At 40.1% G+C, this 19,134-nt stretch overlaps 1 protein-coding gene across 1 annotated transcript in view; it reads left to right on the forward strand.

Moving 5' to 3' along the window:
• LOC132394689 (dual specificity calcium/calmodulin-dependent 3',5'-cyclic nucleotide phosphodiesterase 1C-like) overlaps positions 1-13,452 on the forward strand; it is a 319,390-nt gene extending 305,938 nt beyond the window's left edge. The window contains exon 16 of the mRNA XM_059971072.1: positions 4,208-13,452. Coding sequence (XP_059827055.1) covers positions 4,208-4,239 — 32 coding nt within the window. The 3' untranslated portion in view covers positions 4,240-13,452. The remainder of the gene's footprint in view (positions 1-4,207) is intronic.
• Positions 13,453-19,134: the final 5,682 nt, after the last annotated feature.

A 19,134-nucleotide genomic window follows, 5' to 3' on the forward strand; every position in this document is an offset into this window, starting at 1 on the left:
GCAGCAGTTGAAGGCTCTGCGTCTGTACTCACTGGAACTTAGAATGAGGGGAGATTGCAACCTATCAAATGTTGAAAGGCCCAGATAGAGTGGATGTGAAGGGGATATTTCCTTTGGTGGGGGGAGTATAGCACCAGAGGGCACAACCTCAAAATAGAGAGAAGTCCATTTAGAACAGAGATGAGGAGAGATTTATTTAGCTAGAGGGTGGTGAATCTCTGGAATTTGTTGCCACATGCACCTGTGGCGGCCAAGTTACTGGTTGCATTTAAGGCGGAAGTTGGTAGGTTCTTGATTAGTCAGGCAGTAAAGGTTATGGGGAGAAAGCAGGAGAATGGGGTTGAGAGGGGAAAGGAATAGTCATGATGGACTGAATGGCCTAATTCCGTTCCTATGTCTTATGGTGTAAAGACACCTGACTTAGTAGGTTTATCAGCTGAAGTAAAATTGCCACAGTTTGTAGGTGAACAGTAGATTGGAGAGAGTCCATGAGAAAAAAGAAAGAATAAAATAGAATTAGAGTTATGAATTATCAATGAATACTCAATTGTTACTGTGAACTTGGTAGATCAAAGCACCTATTTCTGTATACTATGACTCTATGAAAACTTTGGCACTTCAATTTCTAGAAACTGAGTTACTATGACATTTCATTTGCTCCACTAACCATGATTGATATCACCAGACAAGGAAAAAATCTGCAGAAGCTGGAAATCAAAGTAATACACATAAAATGCTAGAGGAACTCAGCAGGCCAGGCAGCACCCATGGAAAAAAGTAAACAGTTTGCATTTCAGGCCAAGACCCCTGATCAGGACTGAAAAAAAAGAGATGTCAGAGTGAGAAGGTGGGAGGAAGGGAGGAAAAAGTATTAGGTGGTAGGTGAAACAGGGAGAGGGAGGAGGGGTGAAGTAAAGAGCTGGGAAGTTGGTTGGTGAAAGAGATAAAGGGCTGGAGAAGGGAGAACCTAACAAGAAAGGGTCAAAAACCTTAGAAGAAAGGGAAGGGGAGAGCACCATGCACCATAGAGAGGTGATTGGCAGGTAAGGTGAGAGAGGGAAATGGATACTGGGAATAGTGAAAGGGAAGGGGGGGCAATTACCAGCAATATCACAGGAGATTACGTACACAACGCTGGAAGAACTCAGGAGGTCAGTCAGCATCTGTGAGAAAAGAGTAGCCAACGTTTCAGGCTGAGACCCTTCATCAGGAATGGGGGGGGGGGGATCAGAGGGCTGAAGCCCAGTAATAGAGATAGGGGAGGGGGTAGGGCCTAGAGGCGCCAGGTGGAAAACCAATCAGAGGAAAGTTAAGGGGGGGGAGGGGATAAGCATGAAAGAACTATAGAGATAAAGAAGCAGAAAGTTGAAAGGGGAGAGAGGCAGAGAGGGACCTGGGATAGGGGAAGGGGGAGAGGGAAGGAATTACTGGAAATTGGAGAATTCAATGTTCCTACCACCAGGCTGGAGGCTACCCAGATGGTAGATGAGGTGTTGCTCCTCCAACCTGAGTTATTGGTTCACAGGAGATTTTTTTTAAATTTAGATATAAAATGATAATATTGAAATGCTTATTTTAATGACTGTATCTAAATATTATAGTTTGAACAGTTGGGCTATTTTTATAACTATGCTTTCCCTCCATTGGGGTGGAACTTTTTAGTTGTTTTCCAACAAACTGCTCACTGATAAGGAAATTAGGTGAAAGATTAGACTCCAGCACTCAGTGGGGAATGGCAAGCACACCAAATGATAGTGTTGCTTTGGTGGCAAGCTATTTTTCAAAATCATTTCCCACTGGGAATATTTCTTAGAGTCACTTAGTGGGTCCAATAGTGGTGACTATGGTTGTCAATTTTGAACAAAATATTTTATATTTATTTATTTATTGAGATTCAGCACAGAAGAGACCCTTCTAGCCCTGCGAGCTTCGCTGTTCAGCAACCCGATTTAATCTGAGCCTAATCATGGGACAACACCCAATAACCAGTTAACCTACTCACTGGTGCATCTTTTTACTGTGGAAGGAAACTGGAGCATCTAGAGGAAGCAATTGAGGTTATAGAGAGAACATACAAACTCCTCACAGGCAGTGGCAAGGACTGAACCTGGGTGGCTGGTACTGTGAAGTGTTGTACTAACTATTGTGATATACTGCTCATCAACATCTGTGTTTATTTTCTCACAGGTTACTAAATCCTGGACTTAGTGCCACTGACCTTCTGTTACCACTAGTGTGACTGACCACTGGTGGACCAGGGCAGAACAGTAATGATTTGAACTGAGGTGCCAGATACATTTCAAGTCTGGCTACTCAACTTCATAGCAGCCTGGCAGGGTTAGGCAGAACACGGCATTCATTTTAATTAAGGTTTCAACCTTGAGCATAAAGATAAATGTAGGAAAATGCACTGATTATTTTTCTTCCTTTTTCTGTAAGTTCATATAAATTAATTATCAATTAGTTACTGCCTGTTACACCTCTGGCATTCAGAGTAGTAATGAAGGTCCTCCATCTCTGTCTGTCCTAGGCCATCTTGATGTTGGAGATGTTCACGACTTCCTTCATCATGCCGGTACTTCATCTCGGTCTTCACTACTGTCAGTCATGCAAATCCTAGGAGGAGACTCAGGAATCCCAACGCACACAGACCCTTCATTGCTGTTTCTGAAACAATTTTGTTTTATCAGTCAGTGTCGTTAGCCCTGACCTGAACCTGGAGGCCTGGTGGACCACTCTTAGTCTGGCCTTCTCCCTTTGATTTGTTTGGCAAGAGGCCTTAACTCCAGCCAACATAGCTCTCCGGATCATTGAGACACACAAGCCTCCAAACCCTATGACAAGGTTGACAAAAAGTACACTGCAGATGCTGTGGTCAAATCAACATGTACAAACAAGCTGGATGAACTCAGCAGGTCAGACAGCATCCGTTGAAACGAGCAGCCAACGTTTCAGGCCGAGACCCTTCGTCAGGACTGAAGAAGGAGGGAGCAGGGGCCCTATAGAGAAGGTGGGGGGAGGGTGGAAGGTGCCAGGTTAAAAACCAATCTGAGGAAAGATTAAGGGGTGGGGTAGGGGATAGGCCGGAGAGGTGAAGAAGGAATAAAAGGGGAAAGCACTATGGGTAGTAGAAGAAAGCAGCTAGAAGAGGAGGCAGAGTGAAAGTGGGATGGGGGAAGGGAGAGGGAGGGAATTACCGGAAGTTGGAGAATTTGATGTTCATACCAAGGGGCTGGAGACTACCCAGACGATATATGGGGTGTTGTGCCTCCAACCGGAGTCTGTTGTCCACCACAACAGACAAGATCTCCTGGTTGCCACCCACTTTAACTCTGTTTCACATTTCCATTTGGATATGTCCATACATGGCTGCCTCCTACTGCCATGATGAGGCCAAACTCAGGTTGGAGGAGCAACACCTCATATACCGTCTGGGTAGTCTCCAGCCCCTTGATATGAATATCAAATTCTCCAACTTACTGTAATTCCCTATCTCTCCCTTCCCCCATCCCACTTTCACTCTGCCTCCTCTTCTAGCTGCCTATCACCTCTCTCTCTCTCGCCTTCTTCTACTACCCATAGTGCTTTCCCCTTACATTCCTTCTTCACCTCTCCTGCCTATCCCCTCCCTGCTTCCCCTCCCCCACCCCTTGATCTTTCCTCTGATTGGTTTTTAACCTGGCACTTTCCCCCCTCCCCCCACCTTCTTTATAGGGCCCCTGACCCCTCCTTATTCAGTCCTGACGAAGGGTCTCGGTCTGAAACGTTGACTGCTCCTTTCAACGGACGCTGTCCGATCTGCTGAGTTGTTCCTATGACAAGATTGAGATCCTCTTGGAGGATTAATTATCAGTACTTAAAGTTGTAAATATTATTTTATTGTTGAGATTATATAAAACTACATTTTAACTTTTTTTAAAAAGTAGACAGTTCATGGTCTGTTGACAGCAATGAGCCTTCACTGCGTTCCCTAGTCACTGCTCATGGCCTGCTCTGCTCTATAGAAGGACATAGAAACAGAGAGTCAGCTTGGTCAGTCATCTGTTTCCAGATCCAGTTAGTGTGGATGTGCACACTAGTGTGATGTTTGGGAGATGACCTGGATGTTATACAATGCAGCTCATTGTATTAACTTGTTGCTGCCTTCCTTCCCCATCAGTTCTTATAACTGGAATAGGACACTGATGCCTGTTTCTTTCTCTTGCAGGGTCAGACGTGCAGCCTGGCACTGGAAACTAGCTCCCCCGTGCTTGCTCAGATCCGTCAGTTTTTTCCTACAAAGTCTGGCTGACAGATGAAAGCTTGAACTGTGTTTCAAGCACTGCTCTTCCCATTGACAATTTTGAAAAGACTTTTAACTAAATTCACTGTTTTTCATTTAAGGTGTTCATCATTTTTGTTTAACATTGCATTATTTTTGGAGAGGTAAAAATAGTTCTCTATGTTTTTATTTTTTAAGTCTGGGCCCTAATTCTCCCATTGTAATTACTGATGTTTTAAAGTGATGGTAGATCTTAGGAATTAAACATGAATGCTATGAAGCTGTGTTAGCAATATTCATCGAATGCTGGTAAAGCACAAAGACTGGAAGTAAGGAGAGCACCATGTAACATTTTTGTTGCTTTGTGTGTACTATACTATATTGATGCTTCTCTGGCATAAGATTTCATTAGAACTGTACTGTAGCATATGTAGGAATAAAAGATTCAAGTAGAACTTTTTTCATGAAATAGCACCCTTCCTACCACTTTAAGCCGGAACTACAATTTGATTTACTCTATTTACTTATATAACTCTACCAAATCATTCTGGAATCAAATTATGTGTCCTTATCTGTAAAACTATAATTGACTTATTCATTCCATTCCTAAACCCACCACTTCCACCTCTGATATCATCACATCTCGTCTTACTTGCTATTGAAACCCTCACATCTATAGTACCTCTGACATGTCTTTACAAATGTTGTCCTGCAAGTTTTAGTAAACACAAGCTCAACAAAAACGCCTCTGCTTGTTTTCTGACAGGAAAGTCCTGCTCGCCATCCCTGCTGTGACCTCTGCTCCCAGTCCTGGCAGAATGCTGATTTCAGGATTTGTGTCCACCATGACCTACCCCACCTATGACCATTAGGATATCTGTACTTCTCAAATTTTAATGATTTAAATATCATAATTAGAAATAAAAAATTGCAGATGGTGGAAATCTGAAATTAAAACAGAAATTGCTCTATAAACATTCAGCAGGAACTGGTTCAGACAAATGGTCCTGGGTCTAAAGTAACTGTTCCTCTTTTCACTGAGTTTACTGTATTCCATCTGTCTCTGTGGCGTAAGCTGCCGAGACCTAGAACACTACAGTTGTCTTCCTTACCCCACCAATCCACCCTCCTGTTCTCCACCCACCCCCAGAAAATACTTACATTATCAACATGTATTTTATCTACCCTTTTTATGTGATCTGATGTCTCTGATAACATTTCTATGAAATATTTTACAACATTACAAGCACTAGATTAACATTGATGTTCATATACATTATTTTTGAGAGTCAACACACTAACTTTGCATAAATGGACTTTGAATCATTGTAACCTCTGAGGTTGAGGTGTAGGATAAAATGCTCCAGGATTTTAACTCAACCATATCAAAGAAGCTTGAAGATTGCTACAGGGCATTTTGTAGATAACAGACTCTGCTGCAACAGTACTGGAGATTGTGGAAGTTTTAAATGCTGGATGACCTGGACATAAAGTGGGCTGGTTTAGAACATGTATGTAGCACAGGATCAGGCTTTTTGACCACCATATCTGCACAGATAAACTAAATAATCCCATCTGCTTTATCCATATCCCTCTGCCTGCTCATGTGTGTGTTTAAGTGCCCCAGATCCATTGCGATTGTATCTGCCTCTAACACCTTTCCTGGCAGTCTGTTGTTGGCACCTGCCACTATCTGCTTTTAAAATTCTGCCCCCGCCCCTTAAACCTATCCCTCTAATAGTTGATGTTGATACCCCAGGATAGCTCTGATTATTTATCCTATCCATACTTCTCAGAATTTTATACGCTTCTATCAGATCGCTCCTCAGCTTCCAACGCTCCACACAAAGCTATCCAAAATTTGTGTAACATCTCCCTATTCAAGCTTTAATCTGATTAGCCTCTTCTGGAGCCTCACCAAAGCCCCCACCTCCTTCCTATAGTGTGGTGAGCAGAACTCTCCAAAGGTTTATGTAACTACAACACAATTTCCCAAGTTTTTAATTCAGTGTTGCACCTGCTTAGGTCATGCACACTGTTTGCTTTCTTTACCACTCTATCCATTTGTGTTGTCACTTTCAGGGAGCAAAAGGCTTGCATCCAAGATCTTTCTGTAAATCATTGCTCCTGAGGATCATGCCATTTACTGTATAGTTTCCCCTTTACATTTAACCTCCCAAATGCATCACCTCACACTTGGTCGGACTGAGCTCCCCCTGCCATTTCTCCAACCAGGCTTCCAACTGATTCTGATCCTGCTATATCATTTGGCAACCTTCCTCAATATCCTCAAATTCATAAATGTTCATATTGAGTGCAAACTTATTAATCAATCTCCTGACATTTTCAACCTAATGATTTATAGATATACTGTAGTATATTACAAACAACAGAGGTCCCAGCACTGATACATGTTTAACACCACTGGCTACAGGCCTGCAGTCAGAAAAAAATACTCCTTCATCACAGCACTCTATTTTTTATCTTTCATAACCAACCTAATTTTGTATACAATTTACAGTTGACCCCATATGACTTAATCTTCTGGAACTTTTCAAATGTTTTATTCAAGTCTGTGTACCCTCATCATTCACCTTTGTCACCTCCGTCAGAAACTCAATCAAATTTATGAGACACCTCCCCACAAAAAAAAAGCTATACTAACTTTTCCTGATCTGTTCATACTTTTCCAAATGGGAATAAATCCTGGAGAGCATCATGCTGCTTGAGGTTTGACACTCATGCAGGTAGGTAAATGTTTTCCACCATGCTCCTGATGAACTCTGTTGATGGTGAAAAAGATTTGTGGTATTGGAAAGCGGGAAAAAAGCAGCATTCAACTTTTTTTTGGCTAGAGTAGTTCTATGTCATGTCCAGTTTGATTTTGGGTCAGCATTGAGAACATGATACTGATCAGAGTGGGTGTAGTAGTGAAGAAATACTTTGTATTCCTCATTAGCTGGCAAATGTGTGCCTCTGTTATAGTTCATGCTAGCTTTCAATAGAGCAATCCAGTTAGCTCTATCCCCATGGCCCTTCAAATCCATTTCCACAAGTACTTTTCTAATTTGTTTTGAAATCATTGATTGTCTCAGCTTTTATCACCCTCTTAGACAGTGAAATCCATATCATTATAATTCATTGTGTGTAAAAAAAAGTTCCTTCTCAATTCCCCCCACACCTTAGTGATTTTATTTATGAAGCCTAAAATCCCATATACTGTAATTTGCTAAATATGCTCTCAACATGTCTGCCATCCTCAAAGATCGATGCACATGATCTCAGTTTTTGGCATGAGATTGGGCACCGTGTGTCTTTATCTTCATTTTCTAATTGCTCTTCATGTAAAGCGAAGTAAATGTGACTATGACAAACTATTTAGATTGAGAACACTGAACCAAGTTTATGGCGTGCACATCTAAAGCACTTACAATAGAATTCTGTGAAGAATACAATTAGTAATGACATTTCTCTCTGCACTTTTCAGAAAACAAAATTTTACCTTTTTTAAAAAATTATGACTTTCTTGGAGCATTCATTGTCATTGGAGAAGGTGGTTAGTAAAACAGTAGTTCAGGTTAATTGTTCCATCTGCCTTTTTCCTCAATGTGCAATTAAACTGTTTTAACTCAAACTCCATTGATTGTAGTTGCCCAAATACACAGCAACTCTGTGCCTGAAATTACCTGGATCTGCAGGTTGTTTTAGTTACAGCTTGAGAATATTATTTATACTAAAGTTACATTGTCTGTTTGTCCTTTGCTGAGTGTGCTTGATTACCAATAATCTTTAGCATGTTGTTGACGTAAGATGTCAGTGTTAACCACTGCACTGTACGTCTTCTACAACAATATTCTAAATAGTAAGTACGGATGATTAACTAGCCCTACATTGCACAATACGTGTCAAGACAATAAGATTTGCCATTAACTGCAGATTCGTCACCATCACTACAATGATTCTCTATCTCTTTCAACTCTGTACTAATGAAATGATTAACAAGGTCTATAGTAAGGAGACTCTTTTCAAGATATTCTACTCTTGTCCATTAAATGCTGTTAAACATTTAAGATGCAGAACTAGTAAGAAAATAGAAGCCTGCAGTAGACAATAAGAAGAATTAAGATTCTAGTTGGTGCCACACTTGGTTCATGAATTCCACTGTTCAATCTCTGGATACTGTAAGAATTGTTGAAAGGTATCAATGTAATCCGTGGGCTTAATGAAGTCAAAATTAAAAGTAATGTTGGAAATCATATTCTTTGAGGACTTTAGTGAAGAATACTAATTTAATTACATTAAAATACGCAAGTTGTTCCTGTGGTGGAATATAGCTGGCTTAAAATTTTAGGCACAGTAATTCTTATCACCTATCACAATATTTATGTGCACTGCTTGGTCAGGGACTTAGCACTTTAATCCCAACATTAGTGAGTTTGCTTGTAGGTTCTCATCTTGTGTGTGGATGCCATTGGCCAGGCTCTACGGCATGCATTTAACATGGGATGTAGGACTCTTATAAGTAAAAGTTTATTGTTCAGTGCAGTTTTTCCATCAGCCCCAAGCACTCTATCCACTCTAATTCTCAAACTTAACTTGGCAAATCTCAAACAGCAGCTTGTTGTGATCTCCCTTGAATTCCCAGAATTTGACTTTTAAGGGTTAGGTTTAGGGTTAACCCTAACCCCAATGACCAACCCCACTAATGCCTTGACCTGACTCATTTCCTACTGCCAGAGATGTCCTTTCCACAACATTTACAAACCCAACCTGTACTCATACCGTTCTTGCTTTCCACTGCTCCTCAGCAATAGAAGAAAGCTTAAATTAAATCTGTTCTTTTTCACACACTACCTTGATTACTCAGTTTTACTTTACAGTAGCAAATGCCCACACAAAGCAACAGATGCCCTTTTAACCCATAAGTTTTAAACTATTATTCCCCTCAGTTTTATTTTGTTATCTTGCAAGTCCTGATCAAAACCTTATGTTAAAAACAACAAGCTGAAATTTATATGAACATCTGATAATCGAGTGGAATCACGTACATGCAGTGGAGTTCTGGAAAATATACTGAAACAGTTTGGACATTGGCTAAAACCCTAATGTTATGCTGTGTTTCCTAAATGGAAAGATAGCTAAAAGAAACATTTCTTTTATGCTGTTGATTTAAAGTGAGACATCCCTGATATAATTAACCATTGGTAGGGACTTTTAATTCTGATATGTATAATAGATAAGTCTGAGTGAAGATTAATGGTTGCATAGTCACATTCACTTGAGACTGGATAAATAAGTGATCATTTATATCTTTGAACAGATGCACACGATACAGCAGAAATGTCAGGGTTGTTATAATGATATTGTTACATAGGTTGTTAATTTAGCTCTATTTTATGTAAATAGGTTAAGCGTTTAAGTATTGTTTAATGTCTTGATGTTATCACTCCAATCTTGCAGGTGATATCAAGACTGGTGGAGTTGTGGTTAGTGTAGAAGACAGACAAAGAATACAGCATGATATAGATTAGTTGCAGATACGGGCAGAGAAATGGCAGATGGAGTTTAACCCAGATAACTGCAAGGTGTTGCAAATAAGAACGTAAGAAACAGGAGCAAGAGTCGGCCATCTGACCCATTGAGCCTGCTCTGCCATTCAATATGATCATAGCTGATTTGACCATGGACTCATCTCCACCTGCCTGCCTTTTCCCCATAACCCTTGATTCCCCTTCTATGCAAAAATGTATCCAACCTTGTCTTAAATATATTTACTGAGGTACCCTCCACTGCTTCATTGGGCAGAGAATTTCACAGATTCACCACTCTGGGAAAAGCAGTTCCTCCTCATCTCCGTCCTAAGTTTACCCTCCCAAATCTTGAGGTTTTGTCCCTTAGTTCTACTCTCACCTACCAGTGCAAACAGTTTTCCTGCCTCTACCTTATCTATCCCTTTCATAATTCTATGTATTTCTATAAGATCTCCTCTCATCCTATCGAATTTCAGCACGTACAGTCCAGCTGACTCAATCTCTCCTCATTGTCTAACCTCTCATCTCTGGAATCAACCTGGTGAACTTCCTCTGCACTGCCTCCAAAGCCACCTTGCTAGGGCAAATGCAAGGAGACAGTACACTGCTAAGGGCAATACCCATAACAACGTTGCTGAGCAAGGAGATCTTGGGGTCCAAGTTCATGGCTCCATGAAAGTGCTTCAGAAAGCTTTTGGAATACTTGCTTTTATTAGTTGAGGCATTGAGTTCAAAAGTCAAGAAGTTATGTTGCAACTATATAGAACTCTGATCAGGCCACATCTGGAGTATTGCATACAGTTCTAGTAGCCCACTGTAGGAAGGATGTTGAGGATTTGGAAAGGGTGCAGAAGAGGTTTACCAGGATGCTGCCTCGTTTAGAGTAGACAGGATATAGCTTTATTCCCTGGGTAGAAATGTCTAATACCAAAGGGCATTCATTGAAGGTGAGAGAAGGTAGGTTCAAAGAGTATGTGAGGGGTAAGTTTTTAACTCAGAGAGCGGTGGATGTGTGGAATGTGCAGCCTGGTGTGGTGGTAGAGGCAAATACATTAGAGGCTGTTAAGAGACATTTAGATAGGCACATGAATATCAGAAGGATGGAGGGATTGTGCACATAGGAGGGATTAGTTTTTTTGTGGGTTTTTGATTTACTGGTTTGGCACACCATTAAGAGCCAGTTTCTGTGCTTCACTCTTTTATGTTTTATGTTCTAAAGTGTGGGAGCTGAGTGAATTAAAAACATGGGATTTTGATTTCTGATTAGTGCAATGGTATTGTTTTTGTAATTTGTGGTTTAAAATACTTTTAATCAATTGATTCTAAATGAGTATTGGAGCATTGGGAAGATTTGCCATCAATCCACCATATCTCCAATTATTGTGCAGAAATAATAAGGACTAATAGACATTTCTCATGGATGAACTCTAAAACTACACAACAGAAGGTTAGTTTTCTTTGTGGTCTTTTAATGCCCACTTACTGCAATTCACACTTTAGTGGTTGTGGATGGGTCATATTCTGTATGGAGGTTGATGACCAATGGTGTGCCTCAGGAATCTGTTCTGGGACTCTTACTCTTCGTGATTTTTATAAGCGACCTGGATGAGGAAGTGGAGGGATGGGTTAGTAAGTCTGCTGATGACACAAAGGTCGGGGGTGTTGTGAATAGTGTGGAGAGCTGTCAGAGGTTACATTGGGACATTGATAGGTTGCAAAACTGGGCTGAGAAGTGGCAGATGGAATTCAACCCAGATAAGTGTGAGGTTGTTCATTTTGGTAGGACAAATATGATGGCAGAATATAGTATTAATGGTGCTGCACCATCAATAACTCACTCTGAGACGTGAAGGCGAGATATCGGCTTTTATTGACTGGAAGAAGGAACAAGCAGTGGTTGACCACCATACTACATCCTGGAGACTGAGAGGCCGGGCTCAGGCCTTGATCGCCTTTATACAGGGGTCTGTGGGAGGAGCCACAGGAGCAGTCAGCAGGGGACGTGTCCAGACAGGTATATGTAGTTCACCACAAATGGTAAGACGCTTGGCACTGTGGAGGATCAGAGGGATCTTGGGGTCTGAGTCCATAGGACGCTCAAAGCAGCTGCGCAGGTTGACTCTGTGGTTAAGAAGGAGTACGGTGTATTGGTCTTCATCAATTGTGGAATTGAATTTAGGAGCCGAGAAATAATGTTGCAGCTATATGAGACCCTGGTCAGACCCCACTTGGAGTACTGTGCTCAGTTCTGGTTGCCTCACTACAGGAAGGATGGGGAAACTATAGAAAGGGTGCAGAGGAGATTTACAAGGATTTTGCCTGGATTGGGGAGCATGCCTTATGAGAATAGGTTGAGTGAACTCGGCCTTTTCTCCTTGGAGTGACAGAGGATGAGAGGTGACCTGATAGAGGTGTATAAGATGATGAGAGGCATTGATTGTGTGGATAGTCAGAGGCTTTTTCCCAGGGCTGAAATGGTTGGCACAAGAGCGCATAGGTTTAAGGTGCTGGGGAGTAATGGGCTGCCAGCAACGGTGATACAATAGGGTCTTTTAAGAGACTTTTGGATAGGTACATGGAGTTTAAAAAAATAGAGTGCTATCGGTAAGCCTAGTAATTTCTAAGGTAGGACATGTTCAGCACAGCTATGTGGGCCGAAGGGCCTGTATTGTGCTGTAGGTTTTCTATGTTTCTATGAAAGCAAAATCGAGCTGTATCTTACTGAGAACAGGAGAGCAGTTTTCATGTTACTTGAGAAACTGTTGGACAACACAAGATGGCAATTCATTCAGCAGCAAAATTCAAGGAAAATACCCATTAGGTAAACCTGACTTAACTTGGCGTGGTGGCAAATGTTTATACTTATATGACAGTCTGTCCTTATTCTGATAATTCCTTCATAGTATTTGCAAATTAGTTGCTAAGTTTTACACAATAAAATCTTTTTTATATAATTTATATTCTATGTTGGATATATGCTGCATTTCAAGATCTTCAGCTAATTAGATCGATTCAACACTTACCAGATTTATTTTATAAGTGAACCACTTTAATGAGTGCAGATTTGCTCCACAATTTTGCTTAAGTGCACTTTCATTTATCTGCAATGATGAAGTGGCAGTGTTTGTATTTTTGGTATCTTAGATAAATGGGATGCTGATAGGGGCTACTGAGGAAGTAGCTGCCTGAAAGAACAACATTATATTAAAATATCATAGCCAGTATGTTATGTGTGCTTCAAATCTAAAGGTCTCCTATAACATACTTCTGGATGCACCAGTTACATGTTTGTAATTTTCCCTTGCTTGAAAAGGTCAGAATTCACTACTTCATATGTAATGTTAGTTATCGTAGAAAACAGTTTTCCCCCACTGTAAATCATAAGGCTGGTGAGAAATATGTTCATTGGCTGTGTATACCTGTTTGTCATGCTCAATAGTTAACATATGAAAAATGAGTTCTCGCTCATTCGACAGAGTGAAAATGTGCAAAGTAAACTCTGCTGATTGTTCCTGTCTTCACATTCTCATATCGTGTGTCGCATGTGCATATTCAGTCCTGTTCTTCATGTCATTTGATGATGAAATTGGATTCTGAATGCATTTCTTTTGTGTAGCTATTCCATTGTGTAATGTGAAAATAAACTCTGTGGAAACTGGCTATCTGTAGTGATGTTATTTGTTTGATTTAATTGTCTTTTGAGTTATGCAAGTAGACCTGAAATGCCAGTTCATAGCTAGTAGTTTTGAAATGGAATAATGGAATTGGCTCTATAAGAATGGGATTTGGCTATGTTCAGAGACAGAGCTCCATAGGTGATGTCAGACTTCCAAATGTGGCAGGTGATGTAACTGATAAGTAGCATCAGGTGATCATATCTACTACCATGGTTTAATAGCTAATATAACAAATTAAGATAGAACCTTAAGCAACACTCACAAAACGCTAAAGGAACTCAGCAGGTCAGGCAACGTCCATGGAAATAAATAAACATTCAATTCCCCTCAAAACATCATTAAGGAGCCCCATTACCCAGGACAACATGTCTTCTTCTCATTCCTACCGTTAATGAGGAGGATTCATACCATCAGGTTGAAGGCTACCCAAATGAAATATAAGCCGTTACTCCTTCAACTTGAGTTCGGCCTCATCAGGGCAACAGAGGAATCAAAATGGGAAGGGAAAATTGAATTAAAATGGGTGGTCACCAGGAGAAGGTTCTCTACAAAGCAGCCCCATGATCTACACTGGGTCTCAGCTGCAGTTGCTTAGAAGTCATGTTCAGTGAAATAAGGTTGTTAGACTAATTAATATTAATTAAGTAAAAGAATAGGGAGCAATTTAAAAATAATTCTTGGTATTGATAGCTTGAAAACATGAAAAGCACCTCACATGCAATGTGGGAAGCAAGACACATTTCCAGCATCTAGACCCTGCATTTAATGGTATTGCTCCATGACATAAAAATGCTTGGGAGTCCCTAGATTCTAGAGTGAACAATTATGCAGGAAATATCTCTAAATCCTCTCACTGAAAGTCTACATTTATGAGCTGGTGCTATGACTGGAGTCATTGGGGAGCATCAATAAGGCCAAGATCTTCATAAATAGCACAAAAAAATGTGCAGGTTGAAAGCAAATGAATCATCTCCAGGCTACAGAAGAATAAAGAGATTTGAACAGGTCAGAATTCACTGCTTCATATGTAATGACACTTATCGTAGAAAACGGGAGGAAGTAGTCAGTAATTTGAATTGTAAGCTTTCTTTATGAACCTATATACCTGTGACGTCACTATCAATGAATTAATGGACCTTTATTCCCAGATCCCTTTGTTCTACCAAACTCTTCTGTGCCTGACCATTCACAGTGCAAGACCCAGCCAGGTTGGTCCTACTGAAGTGCAACACTTCACACTTGTCTGTATTAAATTCCATCTGGCATTTTTCAGCCCATTTTTCCAGCTGATCCAGATTCCTCTTCAAGCCTTTCCCACTATCCACCAACCTCCAATCTGTAAATACGCTACCATCCAGATTGTTGGTATAGATAACAAACAAGAAAGGACCCAGCACTGAACTAGTCACAGACCTCCGGTCAGAAGAGCAACTATCTCCTACCACTCTCTTGCTTCTCCCACAAAGCCAATGTCTAATCCAACTTACTACCTCATCTTGCTGAACCTTCTTGGCCAACCTCCCATGCAGGACCTTGTCAAATACCTTGCTAAGGTCCATGCTTGTCTTCATCCACTTTCCTGGTAACTTCCTCGAAAAACTCTAAAAGAATGGTTACGCATGACCAACCATGCACAAAGCCATGCTTTCTATCCTTAATTTGCCCATGTCTACCCAAATACTTATATATTTGGTCCCTTAGAATACCTTCCAAAAACTTTCCCTCTAATGGCGTCAGACTCACTGGCCTATAATTTCCTGGTTTATTGTTAGAGACTTTCCAAAACAGTGGAACAACATCGGCTATCTTCTAACGTTCTGGAACCTCACCTGTTTTAATGATGATTCAAATATCTGTGCTAGGGCTTCAGCAATTTCTTCACTTTCCTTCTGTAGGGTCTGAGTGAACACCTTGTCAGGCCTTGGGGATTTAACCGGCCTAATTTGCCTCAGGAAAGCACAAAACATCCTCCACTGTAATCTGTAGGGGGTCCATAAGGTCGATGCTATTTGTCTCACTTCGATAGACTCTGTCCATCCCCTGAGTAAATACAGATGCATCTCCCCCATCTCTTCAGGCTCTACACATGGATTACCATTCTGATCTTTCAGAGGACTAATTTTGTCCATTGCAATCTTTTTGCTCTTAACATTTTTGTAGAATCCCTGAGGATTCTCCTTCACTTTGTCTAACCTCATGCTTTCTTTTAGCTCTCCTGATTTCTTTAAGTGTTCTTTTCCATTTCTTATACTCCATAAGTATCTCATTTGTTCCTACCTGCCTATACCTGCTATGCACCTCCTTTTTTTCTTAAGCAGGGCCTCAAAATCTCTTGAAAACCAATGTTCCTATATGTTTACCTTTTATTCTGAGAGATAAAAACAAGCTTTGTACTCTCAAAATGTCACTTTTGAATTCCTCCCACTTACTAAGTACACCTTTGCTAGAACACATTCTGTCCCAATCCACTCTTGCCAGATCATTTCTGACAACTTTACAATTGGCCTTTACTCCATTAATAGTCTCAACCTGCGGACCAGACCTATCTTTTGGCATATTTACTTAGAAACTAATGGGGTTGTGATCACCAGATGCAAAGTATTCTCCTGCACAAAATTCTGTCACCTGCCCTGTTTCATTCGCTAATAGGAGATCAAGTACTCCACACTCTCATTAGGACTTCTAAATTTTGCTGAAGCAAACTGCAGAACACATTTAAAAAATTCTTTCCCATTTACAGAATGGGAATCCCAGTCAATATGTGGAAAGTTAAGATCACCTACTAAAAGAATCTTATGTTTCTTGCAACAGCCTGTGATCTCTCTACAAATTTGTTCTTCTAAATACTTAGGACTCTGTAATAGAGTCCCATTAACGAGAACATAGATCTCTTATTTCTCAGTTCTATCTATAACACCTCACTAGACACGTTCTCCAGTCTCTTCTGACTGAGCATTTTCCTTGACTAGTAACACCACCTTTAAACCCTCCTGTTCTCTTGCATCTAAAACAACCAAAACCCAGAATATTAATCTGCCGGTCCTGCCCCTCCTACAACTAAGTATCACTAATGGCTACAGCATCATAATTGCAGATCCATGCCCTGAGATCATCTGCTTTTCCTGCAATATCTCTTGCATTAAAATATTTGCAGCTCAGGACACTAGTAACACCATGCTCAACCTTTTGATTCCTGACTTTGTCCGAGGTCTTAACAATATCTACCTCCAATACCTCTCCACTAATGGTTCTGACACTCCAGTTCCCAACTCCTGCAACTCTAGTTTAAACCCCACAGTGCAAAGCTAGCAAACCTTTCCCCTTCCAGTTCGGGTGCAAACTCTCTCTTCTGTACAGGTCCCACTTTCTATGAAAGAGAGCTCACTGATCCAAGAATCTGACACCGTCCCTTCTACAACATCTCCTTAGCTACATGTTAAACTGTCTGATCTTCCCATTTCTGGCCTCACTACCATGTGGCATAGGTAGCAATCCTGAGGTTGCATCCTGGAGGTCCTGCCCTTTAGCTTAGCACCAAACCCCTGAACTCCCTATGCAGAACTTCATCACTCTTCCTATGTAATGGTACATGGAGGTACATACACGGACCACGTCCTCTGGCTGTTCACCTTCCTGCTTAAGAATGCTGGGGACTGATGCCCTGGACCTTGGCATCCGTGAGACAACACATCATCCTGGAACCTCGTTCTCATCCACAGAACCTTCTTTCTCTTGCCCAAACTAACAAATCACCTGCTCATCTCTTTTCCTCCCTTTCCTTCTGAGTCACAGAGTCAGACTCAGTGCCAGAGTTATTCCTCCCCCCCTCCCCCACCAACAGTATCCACATTGATATACCTATCACTGAGGGGGATGGCCACACAGGTACTCTGCACTAGCTGTTAACCCCTTTCCTTTTCCTGTCACCCTGTCTCCTGCATCCTGCACATTGGGTGTATCGAGCAAGAGGAGGATTCCACTATCCTGCCTGGCATCTCTACCATTCTAACTGAGCAAATATAAAGAAGGAAGAATAATAAACTATGGTGGGGGGGGGGGGGGGTGGAAATGGATAAATCTACCTACAAATTTTTGCCTTCTCTCACTCACACCCCTCCTTGTGGAAGCCTCAAAATCAGCACTTTAATAAACTCAACAAATTCTAAAGTTTGTAACAAGTATTCTGGAAAACGCCAAAATGGTCTGGTAGAAGCAACATCTTTCAGTTCAAATATTAAGTTTAAAGGAGCACGATCAGAGATAGCAATCGCATCATACTCACATTTCTGAACATTAAATAAAAGTTGAGGGTCGACTATAAAATAGTCAATTCTCGAATACTTATTATGAACATGTGCGAAAAAAGAGTATTCTCTATCACTAGGGTGCATAGGTCTGCAGATTTCAATTAAACCATAATCAATTACAAAGGAGTAATAAGTGATGCAGAACGATTAGGGAGTTGATGTTTGGATGATGACATCCATCAAAGGATTTAAACAAGTATTAAAATCACCACCCATTAATAACATATATTCATTTAAACCAGGTAATAAAGCAAAGACTGCTTTAAAAAATGAGGGACCATCAACATTTGGTCCATAAATATTAACCAAAACCATTGTCCTGTTATAAATTATTCCTTTAACAATCAAAAATCTACCAGATAATTATTGAAACTCAGGTAAAAGAGTTTTTTCTCTTTAATAGTACAGGAAACATCTCAAAGTTAGTAATTTGGGATACATTAAAAGCTTATTTATGTGGTCAAGTTATTTCATTTATAGCTAAACTGAAGAAACAAATAAGAATGGAATTAGATAAAATCTCTAAAAAATAAAAGAATTGGATAACATCAATGCAATTTCTCCAAATGTTGCTTCTTTTAAAAGAAAAGTAGAATTACAATCACAGTATAATTTATTATTAACATGTCCTATTGAAGGATATTTGCTTAAATTGAAAAGTCAATTTTATATTTTTGGGGATAAAAATAATAAGCTCTTAGCTTCCCAATTAAGAGCAGCTAGAGCTAAAAGACAAATTTTAAAGATTCATAAAAATAATGGAGATATAGCAAGTAACCATGAGGATATTAATAATACTTATCAAGATTTTTATTCTGATCTTTATAGATCTCAATTTTCTGCAGATTCCTCCAAAATGAAGGCTTTTTTACATAAGATTAAATTTCCACAAATTTCTGTTGAAGATCAACAGATGCTTGATGCTCCAATTACTGAGCATGAAATTCAGAAAGCTATTTTATTAATGCAATCAGGTAAAGCTCCTGGACTTGATGGTTATTCGGTGGGATTTTACAAAAAATTTGAAAGATTATTTTCTTCATATCTTTGGGAAATATTTCATGAATCCTTTGAGAAGGGTAATTTACCTTCTTTTTATGAAGCATCTATTTCCTTAATTCTTAAAAAAGATAAAGTTCCTGTTGAATGTTCATCATATAGACCTAGTTCGCTATTAAATGTGGATGCAAAAATTCTCTCTAAGATAATGGCTAACCGCTTGGAAAATATTCTAACTAAAATCATCTCTATGGATCAGACGGGCTCTATTAAAGGCCATTATTCTTTCTGTAATGTTCGGAGATTGATGAACATTATTTATTCACCAATATCTAAGCAACCTCAATGTGTTCTCTCTC

The sequence above is a fragment of the Hypanus sabinus genome, chromosome 1 (genome assembly GCF_030144855.1).
Source record: "Hypanus sabinus isolate sHypSab1 chromosome 1, sHypSab1.hap1, whole genome shotgun sequence".
NCBI classification, from domain to species: Eukaryota; Metazoa; Chordata; class Chondrichthyes; order Myliobatiformes; family Dasyatidae; genus Hypanus; species Hypanus sabinus.